The sequence below is a fragment of the Musca autumnalis genome, unplaced genomic scaffold (assembly GCF_047663935.1).
Source record: "Musca autumnalis isolate F117 unplaced genomic scaffold, ASM4766393v1 scaffold_5, whole genome shotgun sequence".
Taxonomy (NCBI): Eukaryota; Metazoa; Arthropoda; class Insecta; order Diptera; family Muscidae; genus Musca; species Musca autumnalis.
In genome coordinates, this window is record NW_027412088.1 from 35,022,234 (window position 1) to 35,042,404 (window position 20,171).

General features: G+C 34.2%; 1 protein-coding gene across 2 annotated transcripts in view; it reads left to right on the forward strand.

Annotated features, from left to right (window-relative positions):
- Positions 1-2,721: 2,721 nt before the first annotated feature.
- The window catches only part of LOC141404907 (uncharacterized), a 127,292-nt gene continuing 109,842 nt past the window's right edge, over positions 2,722-20,171 (forward strand). Inside the window, exon 1 of one of the 2 annotated variants that reach the window (XM_073988740.1) lies at positions 2,722-3,852. In XM_073988740.1, coding sequence (XP_073844841.1) covers positions 3,787-3,852 — 66 coding nt within the window. In that variant the 5' untranslated portion in view covers positions 2,722-3,786. The remainder of the gene's footprint in view (positions 3,853-20,171) is intronic. The other variant, XM_073988738.1, reaches the window with a different exon arrangement.

Consider the following 20,171-nt stretch of genomic DNA (forward strand, 5'->3'; position numbering starts at 1 on the left):
TGGTCATCTACTGTGGAGTAGATGTCCATTGTAGTAATCTACTGTGGAGTAGATGTCCATTAAGGTCATCTACTGTGGAGTAGATGTTCATTGTGGTCATCTACTGTGGAGTAAATGTCCATTGTGGTCATCTACTGTGGAGTAGATGTCCATTGTGGTCATCTACTGTTGAGTAGATGTCAATTGTGGTCATCTACTGTCCATTGTACTGTAGAGTAGATGTCCAATGTGGTCATCTACTGTGGAGTAGCTGTCCATTGTGGTCATCTACTGTGGAGTAGATGTCCATTGTGGTCATCTACTGTGGAGTAGATGTCCATTGTGGTCATCTACTGTGGAGTAGATGTCCATTGTGTCATCTACTGTAGAGTAGATGTCCATTGTGGTCATCTACTGTAGAGAAGATGTCTATTTTGGTCATCTACTGTAGAGTATATGTCCATTATGACCATCTACTGCAGATTAGATGTCGATTGTGGTCATCTTATGTGGAGTAGATGTCCATTGTGGTCATCTTCTGTGGAGTAGATGTCCATTGTGGCCATCTACTGTGGAGTAGATGTCCATTGTGGCCATCTACTGTGGAGTAGATGTCCATTGTGTCATCTACTGTAGAGTAGATGTCCATTGTGGTCATCTACTGTAGAGAAGATGTCTATTTTGGTCATCTACTGTAGAGTATATGTCCATTATGACCATCTACTGCAGATTAGATGTCGATTGTGGTCATCTACTGCAGAGTAGATGTCGATTGCGGTCATCTACTGTAGAGTAGATGTCCATTGTGGTCATCTACTGTAGAGTAGATGTCCATTGTGGTCATCTACTGTAGAGTAGATGTCCATTATGGTAATCTATTGCAGAGTAGATGTCCATTGTGGTCATCTACTGTAGAGTAGATGTTCATTATGGTAATCTACTGCAGAGTAGATGTCCATTGTGGTCATCTACTGTGGAGTAGATGTCCATTGTGGTCATCTACTGTGGAGTAGATGTTCATTGTGGTTATCTACTGTGGAGTAGGTGTTCATTGTGGTCATCTACTGTAGAGTAGATGCCCATTGTTGTCATCTATTGTGGAGTAGATGTCCACTGTGGTCATCTAATGTGGAGTAGATGTCCATTGTGGTCATCTACTGTGGAGTAGATAATGTGTAGTAGATGTCCATTGTAGCCATCTACTGTGGAATAGATGTCCATTGTGGTCATCTATTGTGGAGTAAATGTACATTGTGATCATCTACTGTCGGTAGATGTCCATTATGGCCATCTACCGTGGAGTAGATGTCCATTGTGTTCATCTACTGTGGAGTAGATGTCCATTGTGGTCATCTACTGCGGAGTAGATGTCCATTGTGGTCATCTACTGTGGAGTAGATATCAATTGTGGTCATCTACTGTGGAGTAGGTGTTCATTGTGGTCATCTACTGTGGAGTAGATGCCCATTGTTGTCATCTACTGCGGAGTAGATGTCCATTGCGGTCATCTACTGTGAAGTAGATGTCCATTGTCGTCATCTGCTGTGGAGTAGGTGTTCATTGTGGTCATCTACTGTGGAGTAGATGCCCATTGTTGTCATCTACTGTGGAGTAGATGTCCACTGTGGTCATCTAATGTGGAGTAGATGTCCATTGTGGTCATCTACTGTGGAGTAGATAGTGTGCAGTAGATGTCCATTGTAGCTATCTACTGTGGAATAGATGTCCATTGTGGTCATCTACTGTGGAGTAGATGTCCACTGTGGTCATCTAATGTGGAGTAGATGTCCATTGTGGTCATCTACTGTGGAGTAGATAATGTGCAGTAGATGTCCATTGTAGCCATCTACTGTGGAATAGATGTCCATTGTGGTCATCTATTGTGGAGTAAATGTCCATTGTGGTCATCTACTGTGGAGTAGATATCAATTGTGGTCATCTACTGTGGAATAGATGTTCATTGTGGTCATCTACTGTGAAGTAGATGTCCATTGTCGTCATCTACTGTGGAGTAGATGTCCATTGTGGTCATCTACTGTGGGGTAGATGTGCATTGTGGTCACCTACTGTGGAGTAGATATCAATTGTGGTCACCTACTATGGAGTAGATGTCCACTGTGGTTTTCTACTGTGAAGTAGATGTCCATTGTCGTCATCTACTGTGGAGTAGAAGTCCATTGTGGTCATCTACTGTGAAGTAGATGTCCATCGTGCTCATCTACTGTGGATTAGATGTCCATTGTGGTCATATACTGTGGAGTAGATGTCCATTGTGGTCATCTACTGTGAAGTAGATGTCCATTGTGCTCATCTACTGTGGATTAGATGTCCATTGTGGTCATCTACTGTGGAGTAGATGTCCATTGTTGTCATCTACTGTGAAAAAGATGTCCATTGTCGTCATCTACTGTCGAATAGATGTCCAATGTGGTCGTCTGCTGTCGAGTAGTTGTCAATTGTAGACATCTACTGTAGAGTAGTTGTCCATTGTGGCCGTCTACTGTGGTGTAGATGTCTATTGTGGTCATCTTCTGTAGATTAGATGTCCATTGTAGTCATCAACTGTCGAGTAGACGCCTATTGTGATCTCCCTTATGGCCAGTATATAACCATTTTTGTCTCTACAGTCGAGTAGATGCCCACTGGCGTCACAATATTCAAGCGATATCGCGCCCAATCACAACACCATTCACCCCAACCCTAACCTATTGTAAATTATTTAGTTCATGATTCAATTTTCCCACAGATAATTAGCAAAGCTAAATAGCAATCAATGTCTTAGGAACGCCTTCACGCATCGTGAAGATTTCGAAGTTCAATTAGATCGTAACATTTCCCGAAAAACAAGTTGCCTGATATGGATTTTATTTACAAGTCAATCATTAGCAACAACAACAACAAAGCTTTGCAATCATTTTCCAAAGTATTAACGTCAACAACAACATTGCAAATAATTGCAAACTAATCGGACTCCCCTCTGGTTTCATGATCGCCACCGGTCCTCATCTGCATTAAAGCTTTAATCAAAAGCATAAATCCCAGACCAACAATCATTGTTGGAAGCTTCCGTAGCTACGTAAATCTACAACTACAGGCTCTTTACTTTAAGCAAAACACAAAACTAGACTAGCCAGCCGCTTAATTTAGCCACAGTTAATAATGAACAACAACAACCACAGAGACTTCAACAACATTTTGAGTCATTCACAAGTTCTGAAAACTCACAGTATGCAGTAAACCAGCTACAAAGTCGGCTGAATAAAAACGGGCAACATTTTTCGTATATTTTTTTTTCGTTGATTTCGAAAGTTAAAACTGAAATTGAAATACTAAATAAGGCTTAAACCTGTTGTGTTTTTTTTTTCTTTTTTGTCAAAACAAAAGTTTGTTTTTTTCTGTAATTTTTATTACGAAAGGAAGCAAGATTTCAGCTCAAAAAGAAAGACCACCCCAACAAGAACAAAACGACGCCTAGAACAAAACCATAGGCTAGCAACCAATCCGCCGCCGCCGTGTGTCACAACGTCGTTAAACGTGTTTAGAATATTTAAATCCGTAATATCTGCCTTCCAGAATTTATTAATTAATTAAAAAAAATAAATAAAATATCACCACAATCGAGAGCAGCACAAATCGCAAAAGCAATTCAATCAGTCAGTTAGTTATTGTATCGACAACGGGTCGCAGTGAATTTTAAGTGAATATCTCGGCAACATTAAATTTGTTGCTTCCTTAAAATCAATTTCCGCGCACATCGTCGTGTAACCCAAAATCTGTGGCAAAATCCAACCATCCGTCAATTGAAAAATGAAGAATTTCATCATCGCCGTCGTCAGTGCTTGTCTGTTGCATGCAGCATTTGGTGCACCACAGGTAGGAATAAACGATTGAATGACTGACTTACTGGCTGACAGACTGACTTACTGAACATCACAAATCGTTAGTTAATACGATACGATAATGTCTTTAACAAGTCAGGCCATGCATCAATTTTCGTAAGAAATGCATTTAGAGTGTGTCAATCATATTTCAGGGCATAGCAAGAAAGCTGTGGGATATTTGAAAATGTGTGTGTGTGGAAGTGAAGAAATGGCTTTAATGCATTATTCTGGAAATTGTGGAATATCAATTTCAGTGTACATTCGGGATAAAAAGTTTTCTAAATAAAAGCTCGGAGCTAGAAGCGTGGATTTTTAAAAAATATTTTCCAAAGAACTTCAACAGCTAGAAGCGTGGATTTTTAAAAATATTTTTCAAAGAACTTCCACGGGTATAAGCGTGGATTTTTAAAAATATTTTTCAAAGAACTTCCACAGCTAGAAGCTTGGATTTTTAAAAAATATTTTCCAAAGAACTTCAACAGCTAGAAGCGTGGATTTTTAAAAAATATTTTCCAAAGAACTTCAACAGCTAGAAGCGTAGATTTTTAAAAAATATTTTCCAAAGAACTTCAACAGCTAGAAGCGTGGATTTTTAAAAAATATTTTCCAAAGAACTTCAACAGCTAGAAGCGTGGATTTTTAAAAAATATTTTCCAAAGAACTTCAACAGCTAGAAGCGTGGATTTTTAAAAATATTTTTCAAAGAACTTCCACGGGTATAAGCGTGGATTTTTAAAAATATTTTTCAAAGAACTTCCACGGGTATAAGCGTGGATTTTTAAAAAATATTTTCCAAAGAACTTCCACAGCTAGAAGCGTGGATTTTTAAATAATATTTTCCAAAGAACTTCAACAGCTAGAAGCGTGGATTTTTAAATAATATTTTCCAAAGAACTTCAACAGCTAGAAGCGTGGATTTTTAAAAAATATTTTCCAAAGAACTTCAACAGCTAGAAGCGTGGATTTTTAAAAAATATTTTTCAAAGAACTTCCACGGGTATAAGCGTGGATTTTTAAAAATATTTTCCAAAGAACTTCCACAGCTAGAAGCTTGGATTTTTAAAAAATATTTTCCAAAGAACTTCAACAGCTAGAAGCGTGGATTTTTAAAAAATATATTCCAAAGAACTTCAACAGCTAGAAGCGTGGATTTTTTAAAAATATTTTCCAAAGAACTTTAATAGGTAGAAGAGTGGATTTTTAAAAAAATATTTTCCAAAGAACTTCGACAGCTAGAAGCGTGGATTTTTAAAAAATATTTTCCAAAGAATTTCAACAGCTAGAAGCGTGGATTTTTTAAAAATATTTTCCAAAGAACTTCAACAGCTAGAAGCGTGGATTTTTTAAAAATATTTTCCAAAGAACTTCAACAGCTAGAAGCGTGGATTTTTAAAAAATATTTTCCAAAGAACTTCAACAGATAGAAGCGTGGATTTTTAAAAAATATTTTCCAAAGAACTTCAACAGCTAGAAGCGTGGATTTTTAAAAAATATTTTCCAAAGAACTTCAACAGCTAGAAGCGTGGATTTTTAAAAAATATTTTCCAAAGAACTTCAACAGCTAGAAGCGTGGATTTTTAAAAAATATTTTCCAAAGAACTTCAACAGCTAGAAGCGTGGATTTTTAAAAAATATTTTCCAAAGAACTTCAACAGCTAGAAGCGTGGATTTTTAAAAAATATTTTCCAAAGAACTTCAACAGCTAGAAGCGTGGATTTTTAAAAAATATTTTCCAAAGAACTTCAACAGCTAGAAGCGTGGATTTTTAAAAAATATTTTCCAAAGAACTTCAACAGCTAGAAGCGTGGATTTTTAAAAAATATTTTCCAAAGAACTTCAACAGCTAGAAGCGTGGATTTTTAAAAAATATTTTCCAAAGAACTTCAACAGCTAGAAGCGTGGATTTTTAAAAAATATTTTCCAAAGAACTTCAACAGCTAGAAGCGTGGATTTTTAAAAAATATTTTCCAAAGAAGTTCAACAGCTAGAAGCGTGGATTTTTAAAAAATATTTTCCAAAGAACTTCAACAGCTAGAAGCGTGGATTTTTAAAAAATATTTTCCAAAGAACTTCAACAGCTAGAAGCGTGGATTTTTAAAAAATATTTTCCAAAGAACTTCAACAGCTAGAAGCGTCGATTTTTAAAAAATATTTTCCAAAGAACTTCAACAGCTAGAAGCGTCGATTTTTAAAAAATATTTTCCAAAGAACTTCAACAGCTAGAAGCGTGGATTTTTAAAAAATATTTTCCAAAGAACTTCAACAGCTAGAAGCGTGGATTTTTAAAAAATATTTTCCACAGAACTTCGACAGCTAGAAACGTGGATTTTTAAAAAATATTTTCCAAAGAACTTCAACAGCTAGAAGCGTGGATTTTTAAAAAATATTTTCCAAAGAACTTCAACAGCTAGAAGCGTGGATTTTTAAAAAATATTTTCCAAAGAACTTCAACAGCTAGAAGCGTGGATTTTTAAAAAATATTTTCCAAAGAACTTCAACAGCTAGAAGCGTGGATTTTTAAAAAATATATTTTAAGGACTTCAACAGCTAGAAGCGTGGATTTTAAAAAAAATATTTTCCAAAGAACTTCAACAGCTAGAAGCGTCGATTTTTAAAAAATATTTTCCAAAGAACTTCAACAGCTAGAAGCGTCGATTTTTAAAAAATATTTTCCAAAGAACTTCAACAGCTAGAAGCGTGGATTTTTAAAAAATATTTTCCAAAGAACTTCAACAGCTAGAAGCGTGGATTTTTAAAAAATATTTTCCACAGAACTTCGACAGCTAGAAACGTGGATTTTTAAAAAATATTTTCCAAAGAACTTCAACAGCTAGAAGCGTGGATTTTTAAAAAATATTTTCCAAAGAACTTCAACAGCTAGAAGCGTGGATTTTTAAAAAATATTTTCCAAAGAACTTCAACAGCTAGAAGCGTGGATTTTTAAAAAATATTTTCCAAAGAACTTCAACAGCTAGAAGCGTGGATTTTTTAAAAATATTTTCCAAAGAACTTCAACAGCTAGAAGCGTGGATTTTTTAAAAATATTTTCCAAAGAACTTCAACAGCTAGAAGCGTGGATTTTTAAAAAATATTTTCCAAAGAACTTCAACAGCTAGAAGCGTGGATTTTTAAAAAATATTTTCCAAAGAACTTCAACAGCTAGAAGCGTGGATTTTTAAAAAATATTTTCCAAAGAACTTCAACAGCTAGAAGCGTGGATTTTTAAAAAATATTTTTTAAGGACTTCAACAGCTAGAAGCGTGGATTTTAAAAAAAATATTTTCCAAAGAACTTCAACAGCTAGAAGCGTGGATTTTTAAAAAATATTTTCCAAAGAACTTCAACAGCTAGAAGCGTGGATTTTTTAAAAATATTTTCCAAAGAACTTCAACAGCTAGAAGCGTGGATTTTTTAAAAATATTTTCCAAAGAACTTCAACAGCTAGAAGCGTGGATTTTTAAAAAATATTTTCCAAAGAACTTCAACAGCTAGAAGCGTGGATTTTTTAAAAATATTTTCCAAAGAACTTTAATAGGTAGAAGAGTGGATTTTTAAAAAAATATTTTCCAAAGAACTTCGACAGCTAGAAGCGTGGATTTTTAAAAAATATTTTCCAAAGAATTTCAACAGCTAGAAGCGTGGATTTTTTAAAAATATTTTCCAAAGAACTTCAACAGCTAGAAGCGTGGATTTTTTAAAAATATTTTCCAAAGAACTTCAACAGCTAGAAGCGTGGATTTTTAAAAAATATTTTCCAAAGAACTTCAACAGCTAGAAGCGTGGATTTTTAAAAAATATTTTCCAAAGAACTTCAACAGATAGAAGCGTGGATTTTTAAAAAATATTTTCCAAAGAACTTCAACAGCTAGAAGCGTGGATTTTTAAAAAATATTTTCCAAAGAACTTCAACAGCTAGAAGCGTGGATTTTTAAAAAATATTTTCCAAAGAACTTCAACAGCTAGAAGCGTGGATTTTTAAAAAATATTTTCCAAAGAACTTCAACAGCTAGAAGCGTGGATTTTTAAAAAATATTTTCCAAAGAACTTCAACAGCTAGAAGCGTGGATTTTTAAAAAATATTTTCCAAAGAACTTCAACAGCTAGAAGCGTGGATTTTTAAAAAATATTTTCCAAAGAACTTCAACAGCTAGAAGCGTGGATTTTTAAAAAATATTTTCCAAAGAACTTCAACAGCTAGAAGCGTGGATTTTTAAAAAATATTTTCCAAAGAACTTCAACAGCTAGAAGCGTGGATTTTTAAAAAATATTTTCCAAAGAAGTTCAACAGCTAGAAGCGTGGATTTTTAAAAAATATTTTCCAAAGAACTTCAACAGCTAGAAGCGTGGATTTTTAAAAAATATTTTCCAAAGAACTTCAACAGCTAGAAGCGTCGATTTTTAAAAAATATTTTCCAAAGAACTTCAACAGCTAGAAGCGTCGATTTTTAAAAAATATTTTCCAAAGAACTTCAACAGCTAGAAGCGTGGATTTTTAAAAAATATTTTCCAAAGAACTTCAACAGCTAGAAGCGTGGATTTTTAAAAAATATTTTCCACAGAACTTCGACAGCTAGAAACGTGGATTTTTAAAAAATATTTTCCAAAGAACTTCGACAGCTAGAAACGTGGATTTTTAAAAAATATTTTCCAAAGAACTTCAACAGCTAGAAGCGTGGATTTTTAAAAAATATTTTCCAAAGAACTTCAACAGCTAGAAGCGTGGATTTTTAAAAAATATTTTCCAAAGAACTTCAACAGCTAGAAGCGTGGATTTTTAAAAAATATTTTCCAAAGAACTTCAACAGCTAGAAGCGTGGATTTTTTAAAAATATTTTCCAAAGAACTTCAACAGCTAGAAGCGTGGATTTTTTAAAAATATTTTCCAAAGAACTTCAACAGCTAGAAGCGTGGATTTTTAAAAAATATTTTCCAAAGAACTTCAACAGCTAGAAGCGTGGATTTTTAAAAAATATTTTCCAAAGAACTTCAACAGCTAGAAGCGTGGATTTTTAAAAAATATTTTCCAAAGAACTTCAACAGCTAGAAGCGTGGATTTTTAAAAAATATTTTTTAAGGACTTCAACAGCTAGAAGCGTGGATTTTAAAAAAAATATTTTCCAAAGAACTTCAACAGCTAGAAGCGTGGATTTTTAAAAAATATTTTCCAAAGAACTTCAACAGCTAGAAGCGTGGATTTTTTAAAAATATTTTCCAAAGAACTTCAACAGCTAGAAGCGTGGATTTTTTAAAAATATTTTCCAAAGAACTTCAACAGCTAGAAGCGTGGATTTTTAAAAAATATTTTCCAAAGAACTTCAACAGCTAGAAGCGTGGATTTTTTAAAAATATTTTCCAAAGAACTTCAACAGCTAGAAGCGTGGATTTTTTAAAAATATTTTCCAAAGAACTTCAACAACTAGAAGCGTGGATTTTTAAAAAATATTTTCCAAAGAACTTCGACAGCCAGAAGCGTGGATTTTTAGAAAATATTTTCCAAAGAACTTCGACAGCCAGAAGCGTGGATTTTTAAAGAATATTTTCCAAAGAACTTCGACAGCTAGAAGCGTGGATTTTTAAAAAATATTTTCCACAGAACTTCGACAGCTAGAAACGTGGATTTTTAAAAAATATTTTCCACAGAACTTCGACAGCTAGAAGCGTGGATTTTTAAAAAATATTTTCCAAAGAACTTCAACAGCTAGAAGCGTGGATTTTTAAAAAATATTTTCCAAAGAACTTCAACAGCTAGAAGCGTGGATTTTTTAAAAATATTTTCCAAAGAACTTCAACAGCTAGAAGCGTGGATTTTTAGAAAATATTTTCCAAAGAACTTCAACAGCTAGAAGCGTGGATTTTTAAAAAATATTTTCCAAAGAACTTCAACAGCTAGAAGCGTGGATTTTTAAAAAATATTTTCCAAAGAACTTCAACAGCTAGAAGCGTGGATTTTTAAAAAATATTTTCCAAAGAACTTCAACAGCTAGAAGCGTGGATTTTTAAAAAATATTTTCCAAAGAACTTCAACAGCTAGAAGCGTGGATTTTTAAAAAATATTTTCCAAATAACTTCAACAGCTAGAAGCGTGGATTTTTAAAAAATATTTTCCAAATAACTTCAACAGCTAGAAGCGTGGATTTTTAAAAAATATTTCCAAAGAACTTCAACAGCTAGAAGCGTGGATTTTTAAAAAATATTTTTTAAGGACTTCAACAGCTAGAAGCGTGGATTTAAAAAAAAATATTTTCCAAAGAACTTCAACAGCTAGAAGCGTGGATTTTTAAAAAATATTTTCCAAAGAACTTCAACAGCTAGAAGCGTGGATTTTTTAAAAATATTTTCCAAAGAACTTCAACAGCTAGAAGCGTGGATTTTTTAAAAATATTTTCCAAAGAACTTCAACAGCTAGAAGCGTGGATTTTTTAAAAATATTTTCCAAAGAACTTCAACAGCTAGAAGCGTGGATTTTTAAAAAATATTTTCCAAAGAACTTCAACAGCTAGAAGCGTGGATTTTTAAAAAATATTTTCCAAAGAACTTCAACAGCTAGAAGCGTGGATTTTTAAAAAATATTTTCCAAAGAACTTCAACAGCTAGAAGCGTGGATTTTTAAAAAATATTTTCCAAAGAACTTCGACAGCCAGAAGCGTGGATTTTTAGAAAATATTTTCCAAAGAACTTCGACAGCCAGAAGCGTGGATTTTTAAAGAATATTTTCCAAAGAACTTCGACAGCTAGAAGCGTGGATTTTTAAAAAATATTTTCCACAGAACTTCGACAGCTAGAAACGTGGATTTTTAAAAAATATTTTCCACAGAACTTCGACAGCTAGAAGCGTGGATTTTTAAAAAATATTTTCCACAGAACTTCGACAGCTAGAAGCGTGGATTTTTAAAAAATATTTTCCACAGAACTTCGACAGCTAGAAGCGTGAGTTTTTAAAAATATTTTCCAAAGAATTTCGACAGCTAGAAGTTTGGAATTTTTACAAATATTTTCCAAAGAACTTTGACAGCTAGAAGTTTGGAATTTTTACAAATATTTTCCAAAGAACTTTGACAGCTAGAAGTTTGGAATTTTTACAAATATTTTCCAAAGAACTTTGACAGCTAGAAGCATGGATTCTTAAATTTATATTCTACAAAGAAGTTCGAAAATGGACAGACATTTTGATGAAATATGGAAAATGTGACGAAATTTGGTACAAAAAAATTCTTTAAATTATATTGAAGTCGTAGTGGTGTAAGGTATCATATAGTCGGCGCCGCCCGCCGTTATTCCTTTTCTTACCGGTTTTTACTTGTTTAATATTTATATATTGACCTTAGAGACCATTGGGTCTATAATAATTATATGTCCTTAGTTTTCAATTCTCTTCGTAAAATGAAGTACTTTGTTGTTAATTAACTCTCTACATTATATAACTAATTACACATATACACATACATGTGTATATTTGTATTTATTATAAAATAATACAAAACTAACCACGTTTGCATGTTGTAGGTAATGCAATAAAATAGTTTGACTAGAGGCTTTAATTATGGCTTAACAAGTGCACACAGCGACTAATTGACCGGAATTCGTGAGTAATCAACCCTGGGCTGACGACCACTGTTGCTACTATGGCACATTATCACTGGAGTTAATGTGGTTTAGATTGACTAACTTGTATGGTTTTATAATAATTTAATTATTCTATCTCACCTGCGAAAAGGGTTTAAACAAAATATGATTAAAGATAATAACAAAAAAACAAATCAGGTACAAGGTCCCCTAATAAACAAATGACGAGTTATCAGGCATGTATTAATTAATAATACTTAAACTTGGCAATTGCTAATTAAGTGGAACAGGTATTGTGTTTAAATCTAAATAGGTAGATATGGAACAAAAATACAACCATATTCTAGTTAGTAACGTAGGGAAAGAACTCTAATACACCATTAATTTGTATATGACTCATTAAGATTTGAGTAAAATAATTTAATGTACCTACTACTTTAAAAGTGAATGTGAATAAGTCCTTATCCTATTACCAACCTAGCCATCTTTGTATTTTTTGCATATGTATGTGTGTTTTATTATTATTGTTTTAATAACATATTATGCCACGAATTGATAATTAATTATCCTACACTACCGCTATGTGTGGGTGTTTTTTTTTGTTCCTTTTGTTGCTCATTTGACACACTGCTTCTGTTTATTAATGGAATTATGCCACAATGCTATTCACATTAATAAATGCCATTCTCAGAATTGCGAAACATGAATCTGATGGTGCAACAAAGAACATAAAATAATCAGTACTCGATAATGGTTACCATAACACTGCCATATTTTCATTGCCAATGGCAATCATAAAATTCGTTGCCACTTCATGATATTTTGTTGTTGTTGTTAATGTTGTAACTATTAATAATTAGTTAATTAGTTGTTCGTTTTGATGGAAGGCTTCTGGTTTTCAAATGTTAATTATTAATGGCTTCTTTATGGGGAAATATTAACTTTTCGAAATCATTGCCATGATAGAACATACGTATGTGCATGTTACATAAGTACATATGAATATGTATATGTACATATATGAATATTGTTTTTTTTAAGAATTTCTATTAGCGAAAAATTAACACCACCTTTTGTTAATATCAAATTGGTAATTGGAAATTTAATATATTAGTATTTCAAACCACACTTTGTGTGTAACATATAAATATCCAATATATGAGACGTTTCCTGGAATTTCACTTATTACAGGCTATACATTTTAATGTAAAATTTAGCAAAAAGTTTTTTTTTCATATTCGTCGATAGGATGGGGCCGATTATGTTGTGGTAGATAACATTCACAAGTCGGTCAAAAGTTGTATTAAACAAGTAAGAAAGGCAGAACGATGTTTGAACACCCTACACCAGGAGGCAAACTCATAACTGTGGTACCGGTTCATGAGGGCTAGACTTAACCCTGGATATACATACACGGATATTTTTTGGAAGTAAGTATTCTGACTTCTGGACCTATACTGTCTGATTTTTTGCAAAGGATGTTGCGTACCTGTAATAACATGAGAAGACTAAATACCAAATTTCAGTTATACCAGTTGAATAACCTGGCTTAAAATTTAAACCTCACGAAAATTGAGAGTACCGATCTATGGAGGATGTATCAAATACCAAGTTTCAGTCATTTCGTTTGAACAATATGGCTAAAACTTTTAAAATATCGAAAATTGGGGGGTATCGTTCCATGCGGGCTATGGAACATGGACCAATACCGACAAATTTTTAGTGAAAAGTTTAATTCCAGCCACGAAGACTAAATACCAAAGATCAGCCATTTCGGTAGAATATTGAGGACACAACCTTCAAAATAATGAAAATTGGAAGGCATGCTTCTATGGGGATTATATCGACGCCTCCAAACAATAGTATGCTAAGTCGACTTAGCATGTTTATATTTAACGTCCTTTAACTTAAATTCTGTCAAATTTTGGTCAATCCGAACAGAAGTTATAAACAAATATTGACTTAGCACTTTGAGAGCTTCTCCTGCAAAACTCACTTTTTAGACTTAGCATACTATTATTTGGAGGTGTCGACATGAAGACGTGAACCTATACCGATAAATTTCAAGTGGTAAGTTTTATACCCCAACGAAGATTAAATACCAAATGTCAGCCATTTCATTGGTATATTGAGGCCACAGGTGGAAAATTCTATACCTCCAACGAAGACTACAACAAAATTTCCGACAGTTTGGTTTTATACAGAGGCAAAAGCCTTAAAAATATCGAAAATCCGAAGGTACCGTTCTTTGGCGGCTATATGAAGACGTTGACCAATATAGCCGATACCAAACGTCCAAACATCCTTTTATTCCAAATTATACGCTCTATTTTAAATATTGCGAGCTGTATCTTGATTTCAGCAGACAGACGAACATTGTTATATCGATATATATAACTCTCGAACGGGTGGGTCGATTAGGTCCAACATTTGACTTTTGTAATATTTTGTTCAAAGTTAGTTTATCTTTGAAGATGGACAATATCGGTCCACACCTTCCGATATCTCCCCCCACATAAGTTCAACATTTATGTTTACGTGCAGTTTACAGTCTATTAGAGTATCCTTTGCAATTCATTCCGATGCTACTCCTTATGGTCCAATTTCCGGCGATATTTTGTTTTACATGGGCAAGCACATGCTTCCGGACGTGTTGGTCCAAAACCTCGGTGACCAGCTGAAATGATTGGAGGGCGCGCTATCAATAGAAAAGGAATTACTACCAAAATAAGATCCACATCCAAAATGCAATATGTCGATAAACTTTTTCAAGCACCTTCTCCGCAACACATTTGAACTTTAATCCAAATATGTATATATTTTTGTCGGCAAGTTCGTATGTCCAAAACCGGCCGCACAATCAGAAAACGTCCTAAATTTGTAATTATTGGGGAAAATGATTTTGATTGTGTAACCGGTAGTTGATCCGCCCATATATGCAAGTTTCAATTCAGACAGGCTGAGGGTATATCTCTGTCGGCAAAGCCCACTGATACTTTTTTACTTGTTATACCCTCAGTTTTTAAACTAACAAGGCTATATACACTCTCATGTGGCCAATATGTACCTTATTGAAATAATGGTTTTACACCCCAAGTATGTTTGGACGAAATCCGTTTCAGACAATTTGGAGTCGATTTAGCAATGTCTGTCCGTCTATCTATGTGTATCAGCCGATTCGGTCTAAAATTTAGCCATTCTAATATTTTGTCCAAAACATAGTTTAAGTTCGAAGATTGGTCATATCGGTCCACTCCTTCGGGTAACTCCCCCACAACAGTTCAAAACTTTTAGCTAAAATTGAGTGCCCGATAACTCTCGAAAGCAGTGACCGATTTAGTCCATACTTTACTCATCGGAATATTTCTGCTAATCTTAGATAAAGTTCGAATATTGACGATATCGCTCCACACTTTAGGGTACCTCCCACACAAAATTTAAGCGAATTTTAGGATCTGTTCGAAGATCCTTTGGAAAATTATACAGAAGTTATTCCTTGTTATTCAATTCACAAAGGCTGAGCACGGTGCGCCTGAACTAACTTTAAATGAAAGGTGCTTAAAAATTTAAAATTTGACCGCGATTTATTTAAAAATCCCTCCGGCGATTTTTCCTTGTTTGTGGATTCTTCTCATCTATGAACATTGCTGTTTCAGAATCCGCAAAAACATCCCAAGTGTAGGCACCTTCCATTTAAGCTGGTTCAGGCGTATCGTGACTACTGAACCGATTTTCCAGAATTACAGGTACAGGTATGGTCTGCTGTGAAAATATTTTGTTCAATTTCAAAGGAGCTGGGGTACCTCCCCTATGCCCTATGTGGTTGTGTCTCCCACCTTATGTACTTGTTTGGGGCCGAAAGACCCGGTCACGACTTCTTTTTTAAATGAAATTTGCACAAAAAGTTCAAGGTTTGCCGTGGTGACGTATATTTTTATGAATTTCCTTTTAAACTTATGACCATATCGGTTTGAGCATTAATTTTGGAAGACAAAATACACGGGCACGCTCACTTTTTTAATATTGTTACGAATGTATCTGCTAGACTTAAGTAAATTTAGATGACTTTCTGTTAATTAATTTTAATTGTAAAGTAAATTTTTGTCAAGCATTTAGTTTATTTGTATCAGTTCTGCAACAACAACTATTACTGCAATCATTAAATTGTTGCTTAGTCTATATTTGCACTTTCTTCTTAGACAAATTGTCTTTGAACTCTCTCTCTCTCTCTCTTACTCTCATTCATTTTGACTATTCCAATTATGCTTCTAAATTGCAAAGTCATTGTTGCCCCTAGTACCCCCTCGTATTTGTTGACGCTCGATGGTGCATTGATGCGTTGTTTACATTAATTCGTCTGTATACGAGTATGTGTGTATGTGCATCCGGAACTCGTTTGAACATTGTAGAACCTCCCAGATGAAGGGTACTGGAACAGTCTATAAAGACATGCGTGAATAACTGAAGCGAATAACGCCAATAAAGCATTGTAATATCGTAATCCAAAACTAACCCTGTTTTATTTGGTACAAATCGTATCGTGGAATAAAACAATTTGTTAATGTCTTTCGGACAGCTTCATTGTTTTAAAATCGCTATATTTGCTAAACTTATGAACACATCGGCTTAGAAATTAATTTGTGATACTACGGTGGCTTGTTCCCAATCAAATGTTCTTTGTTGGGACACGAAGTCCCGACCATCACCCTATATTAAATATGTTGTATCTCGAAAACTAAAGATCCACTAAAAAGGCGCTTGGACACGTTTTTCTTTTGAGATTTGTGGAAATTAAAGTGGCCCTTCGGTTTATGTTTTAGGTATGGATTATTTAAAGATTCTTCGAGCAACCAATTCAAGTCAATTATTCTTTATTTTCATATACCGTTAAAAAATTTTTTGTTATATTAATTACAATGGTTTGTATTTTGGCTAATAAAGAAATTTACAGCATGGTTATTTTAACCGTCTGCTGGAAGTTGAGTGGATAATTTGGAATAACAATAATTTTACTAATAGTTGAATTCGTTGATTAACATATTTCTGTAGTTCAGTGTTTCTTTTAAGAATTTGAATAACTGAAGCCAGCAAAAGGCTTTACCACCATTTAATATACTAACAATATCAGTATTGGGTAATATGATTTTATTGAAATACTTGACGCGAAAATTTTGCAAAACAGGACAGCGGCCTATAAAATGCGATATTGATTCCACCTCTCCCATATTACACAATGAGCATCGTTGCTGATCTGGCGTTCTAAATGATTTAAAATTCAGTTGAAGTAAGTCTCCTCTTGCTTTCAGTATCAATGATATTTGTTCTTGATTATAATTATCATTACAATAAATGATACCCATATTATAGTCGAGAACCCCGTAAATACGGTTCTCACTTCTCTCTGCCATTTGTATGTGTGAGTTAGTACATCTCATTTTCATTTCAGTAATCAATTTTCGTGCTGTATCATTCCAAAAGGATCTATTTATCAATATATTGCTGCTATCTATGTTGTTTTCGGCGAGCCTTTGTTTATAGTCCTTGAACCACTCAAGGTTCTTGTTGGCCACTTTTGTACTAAGTATATGCGGTAGCCCATGACCTTCGAGATTATATAAAATTTTAGCAAGGTATTGAATGTGCAAGGAATATGTGTAAATATATCCAGGTTTATATCCTGTTTCCAAAGAAATGACGTAGTTGGGAGTTGAGTCCGGAAGACGCAGTATTTTCTTTATGAAAAATCGATAAAGTTTTTCCACTTCTTCGAAATATGAGTTACCCCATATTTGTGCTCCGTAGCTATGTATTGAGCGACATACAGATAAAAACATTTTCCATTTTGCTTTTAGATTGACCGAAGGTTTTGATATAAAATTTTTCCACGTTGACATCAAGGACATTTTCGTGGCTTCCTCCTTTTTTTGTAGATGTTTAGTGAATGATAATTTTGGCGTTAATATCATTCCCAAGTATTTATATTCGTTCACAGTTCTTAGTTCTTCACCTTGATAAGTCCATTTCTCTCTTGCCGACAGCTTTCCTCCATTCCTAAATACAATGATCTCTGATTTGGTGTGGTTTACTTCCATGCCCCACAGAGTACAATAAGATTCCAATTTACTTATCATTTGTTGTAGGACTGCTGGGTTATCTGCCAGGATAACGATATCGTCCGCATACATGAGCAAACGAATGTTTACTTCATCTATATAAATTCCACCTCCAAGATGATCATGTAAGTCGTTAAGATAGAGAGCGAAAACTAGCAACCAAAGAGACCCTTAGGTGCACATTATTTAAAGATATTTTGGTGCAGCTCAAGGGTTACGTATGCCTGTATTTTGCAAAGATTTTTAGGAAAAACAAAATAACAAAAAAGAATGTTAGAACTTTTAGGATATTTCAAAATGAACAATGCCCTCTCCACGTTGTGACGCAAAATGAATTCCAAATTCATTGTGCGATCATAAAATAAATGAAGCTATCAACGTCATAATTACATTTTGTTTTTTATTCATGCCGGTGTTAATGATAAAAACCTGCCAGTGATTGCCAATTGCGTTCTGTGGATATGACTTGCAATGGAAAGTTTTTTTTTTCATTATTGTTTTCAAATTTAAAAATACCTCAGTTTATTGTTGGATTAAAAATGATGATAATGCTTCAACACTGATGAATATCATCAATGATTTGCAATGTCTTAATGTTGATATTTTGATTAATTAATCTATATATATAAAAGAGCAGTGAGGTGAGGTATTCACTGACTGACTGACTGACTGACTGACTGATTCATCACCGCCCAGACGAAACCGCTGAATCTAGAAAGTTGAAATTTTGGGTGTAGGTTGCTGTTGGTGTGTAGGGGTGAGATAAGGCTGGGTTTTTGGAAATTCGACCCAGAAGTGTACGAAAAGTACTAAAAGGTACTAAATATGGTACCCTTTGTATTAGGGAAACGGTAAGAGCTAGAATTCTGAAATTTGGAATGAGGGTAACTGATGGAGATCTAGAAAGATGTACCAAAGGGTTTTTGGAAAATCGACCTCTAAGTGTACGAAAAGTACTAAAATTTAGTACCAATTGTATATTTTGAACGGATATAGCTAGAATCATGGAATTTGGTATGTAAATCAAGGTAGGGAAGTGGTGTTGATGTAATTAAATGTTTTTGGAAAATCGTACTAATGTGTACGAAAAGTACTAAATGATACTAAATTTAGTACAAATTATATTTGGGTGAACGGATAGAACTGGAATCCTGAAATTTGGAATTAAGATTACTGTTGAAGTGTATGATTGAGACAGGAGGGTGAATTTGGAAATTCGTACTTATGTGTACGAAAATTACTAAATGGTACTAAATTTAGTACAATTTGGATTTGGGTAAATGGATAGAGCTGGAATACAGACATTTGGAATGAGGGTCACTGATAAAGAGTAACAATGAAAGGTTTTTGGAAATTCCAACTATGAGGGTACGAAAAGCACTAAATGGTACTAAATTTAGTACAACTTTGATTTGGGTGAACGGATTGAGCTGGAATACAGACATTTGGAATGGGGGTTACCGATGAAGAGTAACAATGAAAGGTTTTTGTAAATTCGAACTATAAGGGTAAAAGTACTAAATGGTACTAAATTTAGTACAATTTGGATTTGGGTGAACGGATAGAGCTGGAATCCTGAAATTTGGAATGAGGATCACTAATGAAGAGTAAAAATGAAAGGTTTTTGGAATTAGAACTATAAGTGTACGAAAAGTAATAAATGGTACTAAATTTAGTACAATTTCGGTTTGGGTGAACGGATAGAGGGGGTATACAAACATTTGGAATGAGGGTCACTGATGAAGAGTAACAATGAAAGGTTTTTGGAAATTCGAACTATAAGGATACGAAAAGTACTAAATGGTACTAAATTTAGTACAATTTGGGTTTGGGTGAACGGATAGAGCGGTAATACAAACATTTGGAATGAGGGTCACTGATGAAGAGTAACAATGAAAGGTTTTTGGAAATTCGAACTATAAGGATACGAAAAGTACTAAATGGTACTAAATTTAGTACAATTTGGGTTTGGGTGAACGGATAGAGCGGTAATACAAACATTTGGAATGAGGGTCACTGATGAAGAGTAACAATGAAAGGTTTTTGGAAATTCGAACTATAAGGATACGAAAAGTACTAAATGGTACTAAATTTAGTACAATTTGGGATTGGGTGAACGGATAGAGCGGGAATACAAACATTTGGAATGAGGGTCACTGATGAAGAGTAACAATGAAAGGTTTTTGGAAATTCGAACTATAAGGATACGAAAAGTACTAAATGGTACTAAATTTAGTACAATTTGGATTTGGGTGAACGGATAGATCTGGAATCCTGAAATTTGGAATGAGAATCACTGTTGAAGAGTAAAAATGAAAGGTTTTTGGAATTCGAACTAAACTTATACGAAAAGTGTTAAATAGTACTAAATATAGTACAATTTAGATATGGGTTAACGAATAGGGCCGGAATCCTGAAATTTGGAATGGGGGTCACTGACTAAGAGTAAGAAAGATGTACCAAAGGTCGAAAAGTCCTAAATGGTAGTGAGTTTAGTATGATTTGGATTTGAAGAGCTGGAATCCTGAAATTTGGAATTAAGATTACTGTTAGAATATAGAATTGAGATATGGAGGAAGCTTTGGAAAATGGTACTAATGTGAACGAAGCAGTACTAACTGGTACGGAATTCGCT